The sequence below is a fragment of the Triplophysa dalaica genome, chromosome 14 (genome assembly GCF_015846415.1).
Source record: "Triplophysa dalaica isolate WHDGS20190420 chromosome 14, ASM1584641v1, whole genome shotgun sequence".
In the NCBI taxonomy this organism is placed as follows: Eukaryota; Metazoa; Chordata; class Actinopteri; order Cypriniformes; family Nemacheilidae; genus Triplophysa; species Triplophysa dalaica.
Window position 1 is genome coordinate 3629138 of NC_079555.1, and position 18864 is coordinate 3648001.

The following is an 18864-nucleotide window of genomic DNA, read 5'->3' on the forward strand; positions in this document are numbered from 1 at the left end:
TGCATGGTTAAATAGAGCCAGTTTAAAATGGTAATTTGGCTTTTTTAATCCTGTTTTGTTGAAAACATACACTTTGTCTATCTGATTAAATAATGTGTTGGGGAAGACAATACACCACTAGTAAAAATAATGGTTGATATAAGTCAAATTTGAAGTGGTTTCAGTTTGATGCATTGCATTGTGCAATGCAATTATCCATACTGCCTGCATTTTACAGTCGAGCACATTTGAGCAAATTCAGGTCTTTCTTGCATACAGAAAATGACCAAACTGTATACATACTACAGGGTGTAATAAATATAATAGTTTGATATTTCAAACTTAGAAAGAGAGTACAGTACAGCGAATATAACTTGGAAGTTTAATACTGACTATATCTTTGACTTTTATCCAGTATTTAAAAATAAAATAAAAAATTATGACCCTTTTTTTAAAGAAAAAGTGACGTAGTCTGTATAAACAACGTAAAGAACATAAAGGAAAGAAATACTACTTATTAAAAAACAGCTAAACAAAAGCAGATGCCATATAAATACAATGGCTGATTAGCTTTACTAAGCACAAATAAAATAGCAGGAATATTTGTTTTGTCTTCATGCAGACTTTTTTTTAATACTTTTCCCATGTGCCAACAGGACAATGTCTTAGTCCAGAAAAAAGTTACCCAAGAGACAGAGCTGCCACAGTTCACTGGGTTTGCTGCAATAATAATGTTGCAATGAATGTATGTCTCTAGTGGAATCAAAACACATTGACCGACTTCTTATCATAAAACATTTTCATAAGTGCTAGCTTTATTGCTGAAAGGTACTCAAAAGCCCTATGTATAGTCTTCTCTTTTAAATGATCTTGAATAAGTCTTTTAGTCAATCCAAGCTATTAAACAAGGTTAAATAGGATAAACTGTAGCATATGTCAAGTATGGATGTAATTTCTGAGTATTCCATGTCAAGTTATTTACATGGTTCCACCACAATAACTATAGTTTATGTTAATATAAATAATAGTCAATCCATTTAAAAAACATGGTTGCTATCTTTCACTATAATAGAAACTCCTAATGGTTTTCTTTTAAGTATGCGCCAGCAAATTCTTCTTTATGATAAAGTCTTTTAAACTTTTGTAAAGATGTTAAGGTTGGGCATCATCTCCGCTGTTAAACTACAGCTCAATGGTATCACTGCTGACACTCAGAGCATCTATTTGCCTGCATACATGAATGAATTCAGCCTGAACGGCCAGCTCATCAGCATGCGAATCTGTCTCCACATCTAAGCTCCCTTTGGAGGAAGTTGAACCCAGGGTCTTGTACCGTCTCTGGAATTGCTGCCCTGGCTGAGAGCCCCTGTATAGGCTGTTCTGTGACTGCTGTTCTGAGTTAAACCTTCTGCAATAGTTTGAGTCCTGGCCTCCACTGACAGACGGTCTCACCACGATTGCGCTCCCTTGCCGCGTTCGTGTAAGTACCACAGGGGGGTCCACATCCCCACAAGAGGCCGTACGATACAGGATGGGTTCGGCTGTCGAGTTTCCCCGACAGGGCTGTCCATCCGGTAGCCCACGGGTGCTGAGAGAGAGCTGGGAAGAGCTGAACAAGCTATGTTGAAAGAGTGCCTCGCTGTTCAGAGCTTCATCGATGCTACGTCGTAGGTCGATAGGAGAAGGAGGCCGCAGATCTGCCGTCGAATCGGCATCCAGGCTGGCGAAGGAGGGTGAATATGATGCCCTCCCCTTGTTTGCGGTTTGGGTTGAGAGCTTGTGCTGAGGGCTGCTGGGATAGTGGAAGTCCAAGCCTTGGGATTCACTGTGCGGGAGCTCCACCAGAGTGTAGAGTGGCACGCTCTCGCTTTCTCGTCGCGTCATGCCCTCGCACAATCCAAAATTTTCTGCAGGCCTCAGCGACCATCCGCATCGACTCGTGAGAATGGTGGCTTTTGCAGACTCGCCGCTCTCGTTTTGTGACTTTTTGAAAAGCGAGCCGAAGCCACTTGAATTGGTGAGAGGAACACCACAACAGAGGAGGGGGTGAGTTATTATAAGAGCGATGGTCAGACATACGCCCGCCTCGCACACCCTGCAGCTAAGCTGGAAGGCCCACCAAGGCCAGGGCATCAGACCGACCATGACTCCATTGGTGAGTCCTCCCGCGTAAAGCATGGCGTACAATCTGAGCCCGCCGCATGCTAAGAGAAAGAGAGCAGAGAAGACCCCCGCCCTGGCTGCCCTCTCCCACATACGTGCCTCTGTGAATGGACAACGACTGGCGTGGCATGCCGGACGCTCTGGGGAATTTTCGCTGAGCCGGTAGATGTGCTTGGCGTCTGCACGAGCGCAGCAGTACAAAAGCAGGTACGTCATGGACAAAAGTACGGACATCGACAAGAAGGCTGCGGGAGGTATTAGAGGCACAACTGGAAGAGTGGGGAAAAGTTGCAGAATGGCTACGGAAGCCATCACCACGGCCAAGTGCAACAGGACTAGCGCTGCCAACAGGCACGAGCTGCGCTGCAAGGTATTCTGGGAAAGAAGCTGAGTGCAAGAACGTGCGGTAAGCAGTAGCAGCAGCAGGCCAAATGAAGCCACAAGACAGGGGTAGGCGGCCTCGTGCAGCAGTCGCGCAATGCCTGCAGGGATGCGATCTTTTTGGCCGTAAGGATCATAGAGCAGCCACAGGGCCCGGCTCGAACCTGTCAATAGCTGGAGGAGGTGGAGGAGGCTGAAGTAGGCACACCCAGAGGGCCAGCGCAAGGGCAAACACATCAGGCTGAGAGCGGAAAGCATGGCCACGAGGGAGAACACGCAGCCGAGACCATAAACCTGCAGCTCCCAGGCCAGGCCCCATGTGGCCATGGCAGCATTCCAGTCAGTCAGCAGAGGGACCAATAGAGGTGGGGTCAGGGCATCAACGGATGGGGTTATGATGCCAGGGGGTGTGGTTTCAGTCAAAGGAGGTGGGGTTGACAATGTGGTGTTATTTGCATGTCTCCTCAAGGAATCAGGGGACTGACAGATCCCAGGGCCAATCAGGTTGCAGTTTGGAATTGTAGAAGTGTCTTGCCAGTCATCACCTAGAAGTCACAGAACAAAACATACAGTTTTAGGGGCATTTTATATCTGCAAATTTAGAATTGCGAAAAAGCTAAATGAAAGTTAACCGCAAATTGTCTCAAAGTATAAAGAACGTTTTTTGTTAACACATGAGAAACAAAATGCTGGATTCTAGCCTGTTTAGACTAGAAACTTTAAAACTGTTAAAGAATTTATATTAAAGCACATATTATTAATTTAGCATAACAAATAAGGTTTCCATGATGCCCCATTTAACTTACAAAGTATAACGCAAGGTGTATCACTAAAATCATAAATGAATGTGTGTTAACATTAGTGGTGGGCATAGATTAATTTTTTTAATCTAGATTAATCTAGATTAATTCCAAGATTAATCTAGATTAAAATGGCTCATTTGAATTCTGCCGAAGGCATTCTGAATATGTGTGATACCCAAATAATGACTAAAAGTAAGTCTTTGAGAACGGGTTTCTCAAGCCAGGTGGCGCATTAGACCAGGGGCTCATCTCCTGTTTCCAAAATGCATCACAAACTGCTTGAGAAAGCTGTTCTACTATGATAATTGGTGATGAAAATTAAATTATGTTCAATAAAATGAACTTGTGTTTACTTCCGCATTAGCTAAGGGATGATTTGCGTTTAGGTGGTACTTGAGACTGGAAGAGCTCCTACAATACATTTACATTTAGTCATTTAGCAGACGCTTTTATCCAAAGCGACTTACAAAGAGTGAGGGAGCAACAAGCGATATGTCATACAGGAGCCATAATACATTAGATCTCAATACAAAGTTACTGGTTTCAACTAAAGCTAGACCACTACCTATTGAGAGAAAGTGTTTTTTTTAAACCAATTCCGCATTGCACAAGGTGCAAACAACCTTAGTCTTGTCGATGTTTCTATTGGGAAGCTTCTTAAAAATTAATATTCCCTGAAGCAAACCCGGCGGCTTCAGAGCTGCATCCATGTTAGCACGTCACGTTTGATGCGGTAATTTCACAGTAACGTTATGTTGTGTTCAGACCAAACGCGAATGGCGCGTCAAGCGCGAGTGATTTATATGTTAATGCAAAAAGCCAATAGACCTACTTGCTGCGCGAATCGCGCGAATGAAGCCCTGGTTATGAGATGATGAGGCGGCTTCTGCTTTCGCGAATGACGCGAATCACGCGAGTTGAAAAATCTCGTTCTCGCCCCGTACAGTGCAGTTAAGCTGGTATACATCCGCGCTAAAATATCAAGGTGAAAGTCATCATAGCTTGCGTAGTATAGACCCAGCTCCCAACCCAACTTTGAGAATAGATTAACGGCGACATTTTTTTTATCGCGCGATAAGAGTCTCACGCCGTTAACAGCCCACCACTAGTTAACATAAAACACAACAGACCATGTTTAATAAATACTTGTGTGCATAGTTTTAACTAATTCTGTACAAACTATTTTTCCAAGTGTGAAACAACAGCACTTGTCACCAATGTCAGTTCTGTAACTTGTCAGTTTTGATGCGCTGTACTGTGACATCATGCGCAGATCGGACTGCGCAGCGCTGCATAAAGGCAAGATTGGTTGCACTGTGACCGTGTTCCCTAGATGCATGTCGCCAGGTCAGCGTGTGCTCGGTAAACTTGTATCTTTTATCCTCGGCAATAACAATGGAAATCATCGACAAAACTTTAAGATATCTGTAGTAAAAACGATGGCTAATGCAAGTGGTAAGTGGTTTTTCGAGGGCGGCAGCGATAAGGCTATGATTTATTAGCTGGATGAGATGTGGAAGTAGGCTGTTTTAAATGGGTCGTACACATCCTCCCTGACACACATTCACACATGCGGCACAGATAAGAGGCAATTGACTCTGCCATTCTCTTGTGTGTGACTATTTAAAACCCAGCAACTGACACACTTGTCAATGATGTCACCTAAATACCTGCAAGCGAAAAGGTGGCTGAATGAAGCAGCCTGGTATTTCAAAATGAAACAGCCAAATTTATACATATACCCTGTGGTCACTGTTGATCCAAAGTCACTTCATTTCTGTTTTCAGTGTTGATTGAATTGTTTTGATCATCAGTAAGTATTTCTGCCACAGGGGATGAAACTTGAGTCAGCAGTACTTGAGAGCAGTTGTTATCTGAGGTCAGAGGATCTGGGGTTGTGTTACTACCTCTAAGGATTAAATTTACCTCATAGACTTCACAGAATCGTGTCGTTTGTTGGGTTTGTAAGGCAAGCGGGAGCATCATTTTATTGTTTGTTCTAACTGTTAGTAAGATTTACCCTGGTGTCAACAAGCACTGGTCCTTGAAACGCTAAGGAAACATTAAAGCCGGTTCTACGAGATGTCAACAATACTGTTCTGGAAGCACTTCCTGTTTGAGTTCTTTGAAACTATACATGCATTACAACAAAACATTACACCACCAACAGAACTTAAAAAAATTAATTAAATTGCTAAATGGACTTAATAAATAAACAGGAAGTGATGCTGGTTCAGTGTTGTTAACGTCTTGCAAAATAGTCTACAGACAGTTTCTATGGCTGGCCCGGAGTAACTTCCTGTCTGTGTTTGGTTAAAATATAACAATTTATTTTATAATCCTTTTTTTTTATATTATTTTATATTAATATTTTATGGCAGCAGCTATTTGCACTAAGTGTAAATAAGTTTAATTAGCCGTAGCTTCTGTCTACATTAAGTAAAAATACCAGCATTTCTTAGCGATGTGCTATTTACACTAACCAAAATAGCAGTATTTTCTTTGTATTAAGTAGAAATAGTAGTTAGATGCTATTGGCACTTACACATAGAGGTATAACGTTACTATTTGTACCCCAGTGTTTCTGCGCATATACATTATGCAATAAGTGTAAATCATTATATTTATAAGTTATTAAAATGATGGCAATTTATTGAGATATTAAAGCCCTACACCTACCCGTAACTTACCATAAACCTAAGTGTAAATTGACACTCCAATATTTTAATTGTATATTAAATTAAACTAAAACTACTCAACAGTTATTGATTCTTTGCCAAGGACTACCGGAAGTTTGGTCCACATAAAATTTTTATATGTTGTTGCCGCTGAAACCGGTAAAAAGGTTTTGACAATGAAATAGTATACTGCATATCTGCAGGATGTGTCTTTGTGACCTTGATCACTATACTAGTTGGTTGGTCACATTGTCCCTTTTTAACCTGGAGATATTATTACTGTTATTCTTTTTTTCCAGTTTGTATACATATTTAAGAGAGAGATACAAGCCTGTTTTAAACAAGTGAAGTGAAACCGAGAGCTCATGCTTTCTGACAGACATACGGCTAAACCGGTACCTCATCATCATCGTTCAGTAGATCTGTTGTGTTTTATTCTCCCTGAATAATCTGATTCCATCTGATTTAAATCTGTAGCTTTACATCACATTCAGTAGAAATTGACAAGAGTCACTAGGGGGCGTGAAGCCGGCTCACATCTGCAGTGATAGACTGCTTGTTCGCTGCTGGAATACTGATGTTTTCACTGCAGCTTCAGGAACATTAGGCCGAGCACATGGTGCTGTTTAACAGCTGAGTATACAGCACTGTTGTACACATGCCGTGGATGTTTGTATATTTATCTAAAGGACATTATGTGTTCATATGATTACAAGTTTGGATTTTACAAGTACAGTGAAGTACATTTGCGTATGTGTTGGACCAGTATAAACCAGTCTGAGCCAGCACTGAAATTCATGATGGTTTAAACTGGTCATGTTTGTTCACACGATATCATGGGTCTGTCATGAAGTAGTTGGTGCTAAAAGATTGTTAATTCAATTACCTGTAGGGGCATCTGTCAGGTCTTTTGTTTTCTCAGATGGCCACACATAGTCTATCAGCCCTCTTGGCAGATTCGTACCATCTAGTGTTCCTCTGGCATATGGTGTCTGAACAGTACCAGAGGACTTCCAGGGTGTCTGGTAAGTTCCCTGTTTGGTAGAAATCTGGGATGTGTATGTCGCTGCATAAGCAATAGGTGTAATGGACTCTGTACTCCAGTTCTGGGGTCCTAAATCTGGCTTTAGTGTTGTCAATGAATGAGTTTCAAATGACTGCGCAGTTTTGCCTTTCATGCTGATATTGTCCTCATCAAATGTTTCCGTTTGAGGTCCCTCTTCATCTCTCTGGATGTCTAAAGGAATGTTAGGATAAGAACTTTTGGTCCATGGTGCTTTTGAGGCTGAAAGTAAGACCGGAAGTGCCGTCACTTTACCTTTGGCGGTCTCCTTTGAGTTTAATAATTTTGTGGATAAACTGAGGATGGTTGGAGTAGTCATGAACATTTTGGTGTGCCATGACGTCCACGCTGGGCTGCTGGCTGAATTAGGGGTTGTGACTGTGTCGGTGGAAGAGAGGGCTCTATTTAGAGATACAGCACTCAGGTTACCACACAGCCAGAAACTGAAGACCAGCAGGAGCGCTCGGCCGTGAGGGGTCATACTGACACACTACTCAAGATATTACATCCCAGAAAGTCACTGGTCTACTTTCACATTCTGTGCTGGATCGGAACCTGTAGAGTACACAAAATGACAACAGATCATTGAATTTCGGTAAACAGATGCAGATTTCAAACAAATATTTGTTTACATTTGGGTATATCTTGGTCCATTGCGGAATTATGGTGATAGTTCACCCCCAAAAAATATTCTGTCATAATTTACTCACCCTCTTGTCATACCAAACCAGAATTATAGTTTTGTTTTTAGTTTTTGTTTCACTATATTTTTTATTAGCTTTTTTTTCGTTTTTTATTTTTATATTTATATTATTATTATTTGTTTGAATATTTTGTATGTTGCTCTAAAAAATGTATGCATTTTTGTTTATGATTTAGATTATTGTTGGAATTTTACTGCCTTAAACTTATTTCAGTTTCTTTCTGAGGCAAACATTTTATTTTAAGGGGAATATTTGATTTGATTTTGATAAACAGACATGCTTTCAAAGTTTTAATTTTGATAAAATAACCTGTAAAACTTTCTTTCTTTTAAGGAAACATAATAATTATATTTTAAAGAATGTTGTTAACCGAACAATGGCGGTACCCATTCAATAGGTATAGACACCAAACAAGTGACCAACATTTTTCAAAATATCTTCTGTTCTGCAGAAAAAGTCATACAGGTTTGAAATGACAAGAGGTTGAATAATGATGACAGGGTTTTAATTTTTGGGTGAGCAATCCTTTTACGCTAAAGTATATTTCTTAGGATTTGTATATTTCTATATATGAAAAACATGTCAAATTCTGAGCGAAAAAGGAGAATTAGTTAATGATCTGAACAGCGGAATAGAATGTAATGTTATATGAAACACGTAATGGGCAATTCCATGAAAACGTCAACCTTACTATGAAAAAAGTATGTGTTTACCAGCGGTTATTACTATGGTAACAGCATAGATATTAACATTTGGTGGTTCAAATACCCATGTGAGATCTCTCTTCAAATTTGTAAAGCATTTGTTTTATTTTTAATGCATACATTTTCATGTTCAGGTAAGTGCCATTTTCAGGATTGTCACATCCATAACGCTACATATTCCTCATAAAAATGGAACCATGAAAAATTATACAATGTAATTATTTGATGTTCTATAAAGAGGCATCTTTTCTCCATTCATTGGGTATTATTGCTTCAGGGTTGTGCATTTTATTTTACAGAAATCCTACAAAGTTTATTGTCTCCCAAAAACCTTGCCTTTTTTGTCACATTCAATAACGCATGTTTATTTCCCTTTTTAAATAGTTTTTTTTTCACAGACTGACATTTTTTGATGTTTAGACTCTATCAACAAGGATTCAGTAAAATATAAACAGATGGTTCAAAATAATCATAATCGTGGTTCATTCTTTGAGCATTTTTATGTAACGCCCATAACGCAAAATGTCACGTCCATAACGCTGGAATTTCCATAATGTATTATTTATTTGTTTGTTTATTTATGAAATATGTTATAAAGTGTGGAAAAAACTTTTTTGTATTTGGGTTCCCAGGGTTGGCTGCAGGTTCCGGGTAGGAGGGAGGTTTGGTGTCCTTTGTATTTTTAAAGGTTAAAAACCCCTGCATGCTTTAGACACTCAAGATCACTTGACCAAAATCACTACTTTATAGAGCAGGACAGGGACATTAAAAAACCACACTGATGTACAGTATACCACTGTCAGTTTTCTTATGCTTAGACAATATTCAATATCTTATACCCTATGACATAAACAAAGGTTATATACATTGCACTCTGAACAGTCTTTGATAAGAGATCTGAAAACATATTAAGACTATTACACTGTGAATAGCCTCCCTAATGCTTAGATTTATGTGAAATGATCGGACAGTTAATGCAGTATTTTACCAGAAGCATTTAATCTCTATTTACTCTTTTTTCTAGATCTTCGATGCGGCATTTATCTTTTATGTTTGGGGAATAGAAAGAGATGCTGGTATGCACACCGAGCAAGCACTGTTTCTGCATCTTCTGGCATCATCCAGTGACACATTTTCACACCGCAGCAATCCAACTCACAAACGCACGCAGACACAAACTTTGATTTAAGATACAAGAAAGGTGCTCACCCTGGGACGTATGGATAAAGAGTTTAAAATAAGAGTAATCCTTCTTCCTGCCGTCCTGGTGCAGAAAATATTTGATTCTGTCCGTGCCTGCATGGGCGTCTGTTTTAGCACTCTCTCTAACACACACACACACACACACATCTCAGTCCCTTTCGCATGGGCACACACACGCTATCTGACACACCCCCTATCTGTATCCCATCTCCCCTCTCTCTCTGTTCTCACAACATCCGCGTCTGCCCCAAAGCGTCAGGTGTCTGATCCCATTTTTCTTCCAGATCTGGATTAACCATGTTTATGTTTCACTTTCTGTGTTATATCACTGAGCATACTGCTGGTGTAGAAGAAGCCGCAAGCTATCCACTGCAGTGATGGTCTGAAAAAAGGAAAACCGTAGAGAGGCAGTATATTTCAAATGAAAGAGGATAAAGCTCTGCAGCCCATTCAGTTAACCGGATCAATACACATTATCAAATGTAATTTTCTGCATCCCTTAGAGAGACTGAGATCAATGTACAGCCAATGAATCAGTGTGTTGAAGGGCCACAACTCTTCAGAACATTTTTATTTTCCTACATGTATCTAAGTTTGTACTGTTTGTGTTATTCTGTATCCTCAGATGATAATGCATTGCTGGTCATTATGAAAATAATATTTGAATAATTGAAACATTAAAACATTGTGTTTTAGATGCTGATGTGCTCGTTTCTCACCAGTCTACTTTTCTGTCTCTGGTTTCACCTTATAAGTCTCATGCAGTATGTGACCTGTCAAGTATAAGGATATCTTCAGGCTGGGCAGTGCAGCTTTAAAAGGAGCAAACTTTAAAAGGCAAGAGTGTCATTAGAATATGTGAAAGTGCATAATACGTATCTCGATTATTTTGATTTTGCAAATTCATTTACAGATAAAAATGTCTTTACTTTAGGGACAGTTCATCCAAAATTAATTGTATATACAATTCTTTGTTCTGATGAACACAGAGAAAGATATTTGAAAGAATGCTTGTAACTAAACAGTTCTTGGCCACCATTGACTACCATAGAAGGAAACATGACAATGGTAGTCAAAAGTGCCCCAGAACTATTTTCCATTCTTCTAAATATCTTATTTTGAACAAAAAAAATGAAAATCCTACTACCGTAATGGTGGCCAGTTACTATTTGGTTACAAGCATTCTTCAAATAACTTTCTCTGTGTCCATCAGAACAAAGAAATGGGATTTGGATACAGATTTGTAACAGCTTGAGGATGAATAAAGTTTTGGGTGAACTGTCCATTATTTTAGCTTTTTTATATTAATAATTTATTTTTTCCATTTACTAATCTTGTTAGACAGGAAATCCACACCAGTGTTAGTGTAAACAAACACTTCCATAACACATAAACACTTGATGTGTTTTGAAGGCATTTTCGCCTCAAAATAAAATTCCTTCATCGATTACTCACCCTCTTTTCATTCTAAATGTATGACTTTCTTCCTTCTGCAGAACACAAAAGAAGATTTTCTGAAGAATGTTGGTGACGAAAATACATTGGACCCCACTGACTTTTGTTGTATGAACACAAAACCACTGAAACATTTCTCAAAATATCTTCTTTGGTGTTTCTGAAGTCTTATACAGGTTTAGAACGAGATGATAGTAAAAAAATGATGACAGAATTTTTATTTTTGTGCAAACTATCATTTTACAATTTAATGAGTCCGGTTTAGATGGTTCAGATAGATTCACCGGTTTGTGTGGTCAGACAGAATGAGCAGGATGTAGATCAATCCTTATTAAAACAGACCCCGAGAGAATGTAAACTGGGGCAGTCCCATAAAAATCTACTTGTATTAGGAATGGTTAGGGCTCATGCACTAAAATGTTAGTAAGTAAACTGATGATGATATCTCGTAATCCTATACAAAAAAACATGAACGAACATCCTTGTACTTTCTGCATTAAAGCCTTACTTGATTATGCGTAATATATATTATTTATTATCAATTCTATGTTATATTCATGCCTACGTTAAATAGTTCGGATCAGGTTAACCTTTCAGTTTGACATAACAGATTCTGTACACTACAAAATGGTTAAAAGCACTAAACACGCTCTGTGTACAGGAAGGCACCAAATGAGCTGGAACTAAAGGGGTGTTTGGTTTTGAACAATGACCCAGATGAGCTGATTTAAACATATGACATCAGCCCGGTGCATGGTCAGATCCCCCAGGCTACAGGCTGCGTTTATGGCCTTACCAATCATATGCATCAGTGCTGATGTGAAGGGGGCTTGTGAGATTGTGAACCCATTCAGCAATGCTGTGCGAACAAGACAGCACCACTACCATCATTCTGCAGTAAAAACTAAGCATGCAGATGGGATTGTGACGCAATTGCAGTAAATATATCACAGAGTCCGACTAAGAAATGTCCAAATCCCGAAGTATCCCCGAATGCCAAATAATGGAAAAAAGTGTCCTCAAATACCCACAGTGACTATTATCTGACAAAAGCTTGGACAGATGTGATTGCTGGTGCACTTTTTCACTACGCCACCTGCCGGGAATAAAGTGTAGTATAGCCTCCGTATCAAGCTTGTTCTGTCGCATCATGCGTAAAACAAGAGCAAGCAAATGCAACTGCAATAGACTGTCCGCGTACCCACGCTTGCTGTTTGTCTCTTGACCACTACATGCACGAAGAATTTTCCGTACTCGTTCAAGTGGGTGTGAAGACAGCATGCGTGTGTGTGGAACCTTATCATTAAGCGATGGCGCGCATTTAACAACTGCAGAAATGTTTCTTCAGATCGTGGCAGCGGTTCTAGTTGTCATTGTTCTGTTTAGGACGACTTACAAATACAGGACACAGCAAAACTCTGAAAAAGATGAGCTGAGTGCGTTTCAGGTGAGTGAAATGTATAGCCTACGTATTTTAGAGTTTATTCCCCCTATTTCTATTTTGATGGTTGTGGGATTCATTTTCTGTAAAGCATTAAACAAAGCAATGCAAAACTTAAAACGCACTATAGAAATGCGTTTTGAACGTATCTCCATTGAAACAAGGTTTATCATGTTACGCAGTTCGGTTGTAGGGATGAACGAGGCGCAATAACGTGAAATAAACGTCAGCTAACTGCATACATGTCATTTTTATATGTGTGCACATTTGCAAGTTTATAAAAAGGTTAATTTGTATACGCGTCCGTGTCAGTATGTATCTAACAGTTCATTGAAGTCTATTGATGGCTTGGCCGTGATACATTTATACCAGTGATGTTTATCCTCTCACTCATCTGTCAGACAGCATGCATGAAGAATCGGTACCCGGCCATACGTTGATGAAATGCTATTACACGTTACGTAGCCCGTGTGTTCAATAATATCGTCGCGTAGTTCCTTTCATCTCCTCGTGCACGCGCCTGCATCCCCGCGCACGGCGTCACATTCACGTCACTACAGCATCCGCCAGTGCTTGCAATTCAGCGCAGAAGCAGGTAAGAATAGTGTTGTTTAATAGGTTTTATCGACAGATAAATTAACGAGCAGGTGTCGGAATTATGCCCTGATATTTGTTCATTGAAATGAGGGGGGAAATGTGTTATTTTGTGGTTTGTTGTGGTTTCTGCGGGTTGCTAATGTAAAGCTAGTCATGCTAACACGAAACTGCGCTGAAACAACGACCGAATGCTCTTAGTAACTAACGTTATATATGAAGGATTAAAGTGCACTTTGAGTACAGTATCGTACAGACATTTGTCTTTACTTTAATTTGATTTATCATCATTTTCGATATTTACATAACAGTTTGTGACTAACTGTGTTAGCTGATTTGAATAAATAGAGATTAATTCCCTCCTTGAGTATGTAACATTTCATCAGAGTTTAAGAGATGGCAATTGTCGGAAATGTTTATTTTTCTTTTCCAAAATATATTTGTAGGGTTTTGTTTTAAACATCATACAAAACACCATATAGAAGGCAAGCAGGCCATTACTGTAACTTTGGTCAATAACATGCACATTCTTATAAATATCATTTGTTTTCTAATGTATAGGACCGATCAGTAAGTTGTTTTTGAGCTGATCTCTCTTTAAGCACGAGGGGCCTGTGTGTCTTGTCATTGACCTTGACTGTTATGCACATAAGCAGTTTTAGTGGACTAGATTAGCCATTTAAGTAATGCAGTAAAACCGGTTATATTTGCAAAGCATGGTTTGTAAAGGAGCAAGTCGTGTATCTTAGATATTCGTGCAAGTTACACAGTGTTGAAGTGATCATTATAAATGATTTATCACATATTATTTTCAGTCATTAATAAACATTGCGGGAGAGAGAGTGGGACTACTCGCGGTTCTCTGACCTGCGTTGTGCTACTCGTTGAGAAACCGTATAAACTTGACGCGCTTGCGGCGTGCTTCTCTGCCCCATCTTGCGCGTCTCTCCGTTAACATTTAACTCGTGCGCCCCGTGCCCGCGCTTCGTTTAAACTTGACGCGAACAAACAACCTGTCATACTCGCGCGTCTCCGCCCCGTGCGGCGCGTCTCCGTTATACTTGAGTCTGGCTCCACACCGCATGTCTCCACAAGCGTATCTGGCAATATGGACGAGCATTTATGGACGAGCATTTACGCACGAGCGCACCTGTGTCAACTCACGCCTGGCTCTGCATTTCAAACAAATGTAAACTATATCTGACTGCTTTACTAATTTCACATTTTACTAGTCACATATAGGCCTAGGCTTACTTTAAAATTGTATAAATCAAACTGTATAACCTATTTTCCATTGTATTAATTCAATGATACAATTTATGGATTTAAGGGTTATACTGGGCATTGTATTTGTTTGAATGAAAACTATAAAGTGTTCATTCTATTCTATTGATGTGGCGTAATCTAGCAGTTGACAACCTATAGAGGAAACAGTAATTCCTTAATCAAAATAATTTTTCTTATGGTTTTTATTTATTTTTTTCAGCAGGGTAACTATACCCATATTGTGTGGCACACTATTGACAATATAGAGTTGAAGCTTGATTCAGAAACATCAAATCGCAATCGCATTGTCTGTCCAAAAAATCGCAATTAGATATTTTCCCCATATCAGCCCTAGCCTTGCCCTACATTTTTTACAAATTTCAGAAGCTGTTTCACTCGGATACACGTCGAGATACGGAAAAGAAGTCAATCGCAACTTACGTTTCATGGTGACTTTAAACACCTTATTTTAACAGACGCTTCTCTACTGGAAGTGTAAGTTTGTGGGTGATATCTAGTGTTGAGTAAAGTAAATAATTGTTATGCACTCTTTAGGGCTGGGCGGTATGACAGAATATTCCTTAACCGTGCAATAAAATGTCAACCTCGTTGTAAATAAGTAGGCTTGGCTAATTCGGCGCTCTGCAAGTTGGGTGTTATTCTGAAAAAACAAGTTAATAAATCCACCCATAACAAGTTAACGTATTAAATTAAATTAAATTCTTGACCTTCTTTCAGTCCGTAGTTTTGTGATCTGCTCAAGTCCGGCACTTTCTCTCTCACCCGCAGTGCTTATACAGGGGTGAAGGGATCTGTGCAAGCATATAAAAAAGCTCGTATTTCAGAAGTCAGATTGCTTTGTGAAGCTGTTAATAGTTTTAATAAAGTTTAACTTCAGGCGAGCTCAGATGAAACTTGCGTTGAAATGCACTTTAATGTGACTCGCCGCTTTTCCTTGTTTTGGGAAACACATGTGTAGTCACCAGAGACTCGCAGTGAAATGACAAGCGCCAGAATAAACAAACCTAAAGACAAATAGTTGCAACACACAATGCTCATCTAATAGAGAGTGAAGAGCCCTAAAGACAACAGACCCCATGAACACCAGTTAAGTCATCAGTCATATACTGTATTCTCATTGTTTGTGCATATATTCATTGTTATACATGTTGTCTATCTTCCAACTGTATACGTATATGATATATCGGAAGATAAATATAACTAAATAATAAATGTCATTATCAGAACTTAATCTGGGCATTTAAATGAACTGTGATAAATAAATAAAGGAAATCAATCTAAGTAAAATTAGGTATGAGATATAGAGTTATAATGTGAGATTGTTACCGTGAAATATATCGTTACCGTTAATGAAAAATGCTCATTCCGTGAAATAGATTTTTGGCCATTCCACCCACCTCTAGTACTTTATGTGCTTAGAGGTCTCTCAACATTATCTTGGAAAAGCATTCCAGTGCTGTTTGACCCCCAACAAAGTACATGTGCATGTTTTCTAACAGCCAGGTATTGACGTGTTGGCCTTTGAGTACACACATGTTATCACTGCATTTGACCTTGTTGCAATAATACTCCAACTTTCCACTGGGAGGGAAACTGCCATTTTCATTTTTCCTTTTGTTATCAAGAATTGACAGTGCATTGAAAGGATAGTTTAGCAAAAGTTCATCCTCATATCATAATTTATATATGACTCCTTGTGGAACACAAAAGAGATTTGCTATACATGAATGCACATGCTCATTACCTTAAAAGACTTGATACTGTATTTCACAGTGCTTTACGTTTTCATTGGTATTGTTTTACTTATAAATCAATTTACGGCTTAACACTGTCTCACTTGTTTCTTAGTTTTTCAGATGGAAATTCAAGATACATTCTATGTTCACACGATTCTTTACACCTTAAATTACCTCGGGTTCGAACTGAGCTAGGGAAAAAAGCATTTATATATATATAGTGCGTCTTTTGCTTGGAATCATTAACAAACATCTTAAAGCTGACTGTACTTCCATCTTTAAATGAGTTCAATACACTTTTAACAAATTATGTGTTTTGTCCCTTGATAATTTGTTGTTGTGAGTCATGATTGTGTAAGGTGTTTTTTTGTAAATTTGTATATTTGTAATATGTAGCTGCCATTCTGGCCAGGTCACTCTTGTCAAAGAGATTTTAAACTCAATTAGTTTTTTTACCTGGTTAAATAAATAATGAAACAAATAATTATAAAGTGGAAGTCATAGGGGCAAGTTTTGTTTGTTTACCAACGTTCTTCCAAATATCATCTTATGTGTTCTGCAGACGAAAGAAGGTTTAAAGTCTTAATGGTTTAAAATGACATGAGGACGGCAAATAAATAAAATAATTTTATCCCCTCAAAAGCAATCACAGGTCAATACATTTTTAAATACATGTGCCAGCTCATTGGTTCGAGCAAGGCGCTACCAAACCCAGGGTCAGAGGTTCGATTCCAGGGATTGCACATACTCAAAAACAAATGTAAGGTGTAATAAAATTTAAGTTGCGTTGAATAAAATCATCTGCCAAATGCATAACTGTAAATGCAAAGTAACATATCTGTGGCAGGGGCAGGGGGCAGTAGTGAGCATATTTCTTTCGTGCCAGTTGACACATCGAGTATAGTATGTCAAAGTCAAGTGTACTGTTCCAAAACAATAAACTGTTCTTTTCCAACTGTGATCTCTCTTTAGCTCACCTGCTCTCCTGATGTCATGCTTTCCAGAGCGGGAATCATGGTAGGGGTGACTGCCCACAAGATCAGTAAGCATGTCACTCTCCTCGTGAATGACATAGCGGCAACTCCAGCATCCGCCATTCCACCAGGCCAGCCCAAACCTTTGTGTCTGATGTTGCCTTGGCTGGGCTCCAGACCACAGGCCATTGCCAAGTATTGTGATATTTACATCCGCACCGGCTTTGATATACTTGTTGTGGAAAGTGAGGTGAGCCAGTTCTTATGGCCTCGTTGGGGCCTGGAAAATGGTGCCCGTGTGCTTGAATTGTTAGAGAGCGAGCCCTTTTCTCAGCGCCCTCTGTTGGTCCATGCCTTTTCCATAGGGGGGTACACATTCAGTCAGGTTCTTGTTCAAGTGGCTAAAGACAACCAGCGTTGCCAAAAGCTGACAAATAGGATCAGAGGTCACATCTACGACAGCCTGGTCATGGGTTCATTGGATCACATGGCTGTCGGTAGGTGTTGTATATTTTTCTCAAAACGTGTGTATTCAATTTTCAAAGTGTTATCTAATGAATAATTTTAACTTCAATAGTAAATTCACCATGTTCAGATTGCAGTGACTACCTAAATAACCTTCAAACTGGTCACTGACAGGCTATTAATTGTTAACGGACAAGACTGTGATCCAGTGTTATTTTGACCCTTCCAAGGATATGTTAATTTGGTTCAGTGTGTTTTAATACTTCTCTTTTTACACATACTTTAAATAATCTTAATGGATTAATATTTTTTATTACCGCACCTTTGTGCGTTCATGTGCTGTTAATTGTCAGACTAAATGTTTCCATCTTTTATACTGTCTGACCATTTTGTTGCTTTGTTTGTTCTCCAGGCGTTGGTAAGACCATGTTCCCCCGGCTGGAAAGTATCGTGAGGAGAGCTAGCCATCTGTATTTCCGTGCCTTTAAGAGCCAGACAGTCGATTATTTCAATTTGGGAATCAGTGTGTTCTGGAACACTCCTGTGACGACGCCTGCCCTGTTTTTCTTTTCTGAGAACGATGCGCTGTGTGATTATAGGAGCGTGGAGGAAATGGTAGAGTTTTGGAGGAAGCGGGGCATAACTGTGGAGAGCAAGAAATGGGAGAAGTCTATTCATGCGGGTCATCTACGTACCCACCCACAGGAATATCTGTCAACACTGGAGAACTTTGTGCAATCTCTCAATATGGTGCCTCTGAAGGCCAAAATGTGATTCTGCTGTCACTGTCATTTATTTGATCAAATATCAGATTAGCCTGAAGTGCCTGGGTTTTATCAGTCACAAGACATTTTTGTCTTCTTGGTTCAAGTGATATTTGGTCAGATTCAGTGTTTCTTAATCCTTAAATTAGTGTTTTCAAAGATATAACACAACAAAATGGCTTTTGGTTCATTTTGTACAAGATCCCAAATCCATCCAGATTTCAACAGTACTGTTCATTCAGGAAGAACTGTATAACATTATTTTGTAAATATTTAGTATATATTATTGTTAATAGAAGTGTTATCTAAAATGAAGTAACTGTGAAGATTATTTTTATTAACTTGTTTGCAAATATGAAAAAAAACTTGCAAATAACAAAATCTAATGATATTTATAAAAATAAATGTTCCATTTAATCTGTGCATGTTTGAACTAGTATGTAAAATCCGATTACATGTCAGTATGTGAT

General features: G+C 39.1%; 2 protein-coding genes across 3 annotated transcripts; one reads left to right on the top strand and one right to left on the bottom strand.

The window, feature by feature from the left end:
• Window positions 1-59: 59 nt before the first annotated feature.
• prrt4a (proline rich transmembrane protein 4a) lies at window positions 60-9934 on the bottom strand. The gene is made up of 3 exons (XM_056766485.1): window positions 9685-9934; window positions 6891-7622; window positions 60-3068 (listed from the first exon to the last, which is right to left on the bottom strand). The coding sequence occupies exons 2-3, from the start codon at window positions 7546-7548 to the stop codon at window positions 1162-1164; spliced, it is 2565 nt and encodes an 854-aa protein (XP_056622463.1). The 5' UTR covers window positions 7549-7622; window positions 9685-9934; the 3' UTR covers window positions 60-1161.
• Window positions 9935-12305: 2371 nt separating this feature from the next.
• Window positions 12306-18817, top strand: si:dkey-5i3.5 (uncharacterized protein LOC565091 homolog). Of its 2 annotated transcripts, none has more exons than XM_056766458.1 (3): window positions 12306-12580; window positions 17164-17662; window positions 18043-18817. In XM_056766458.1, the coding sequence occupies exons 1-3, from the start codon at window positions 12413-12415 to the stop codon at window positions 18402-18404; spliced, it is 1029 nt and encodes a 342-aa protein (XP_056622436.1). In that variant the 5' UTR covers window positions 12306-12412; the 3' UTR covers window positions 18405-18817. The 2 variants fall into 2 exon arrangements, with proteins under 2 accessions (XP_056622436.1, XP_056622437.1); XM_056766459.1 differs by lacking the exon at window positions 12306-12580 and adding an exon at window positions 13086-13169.
• The last annotated feature ends 47 nt before the right edge of the window (window positions 18818-18864 follow it).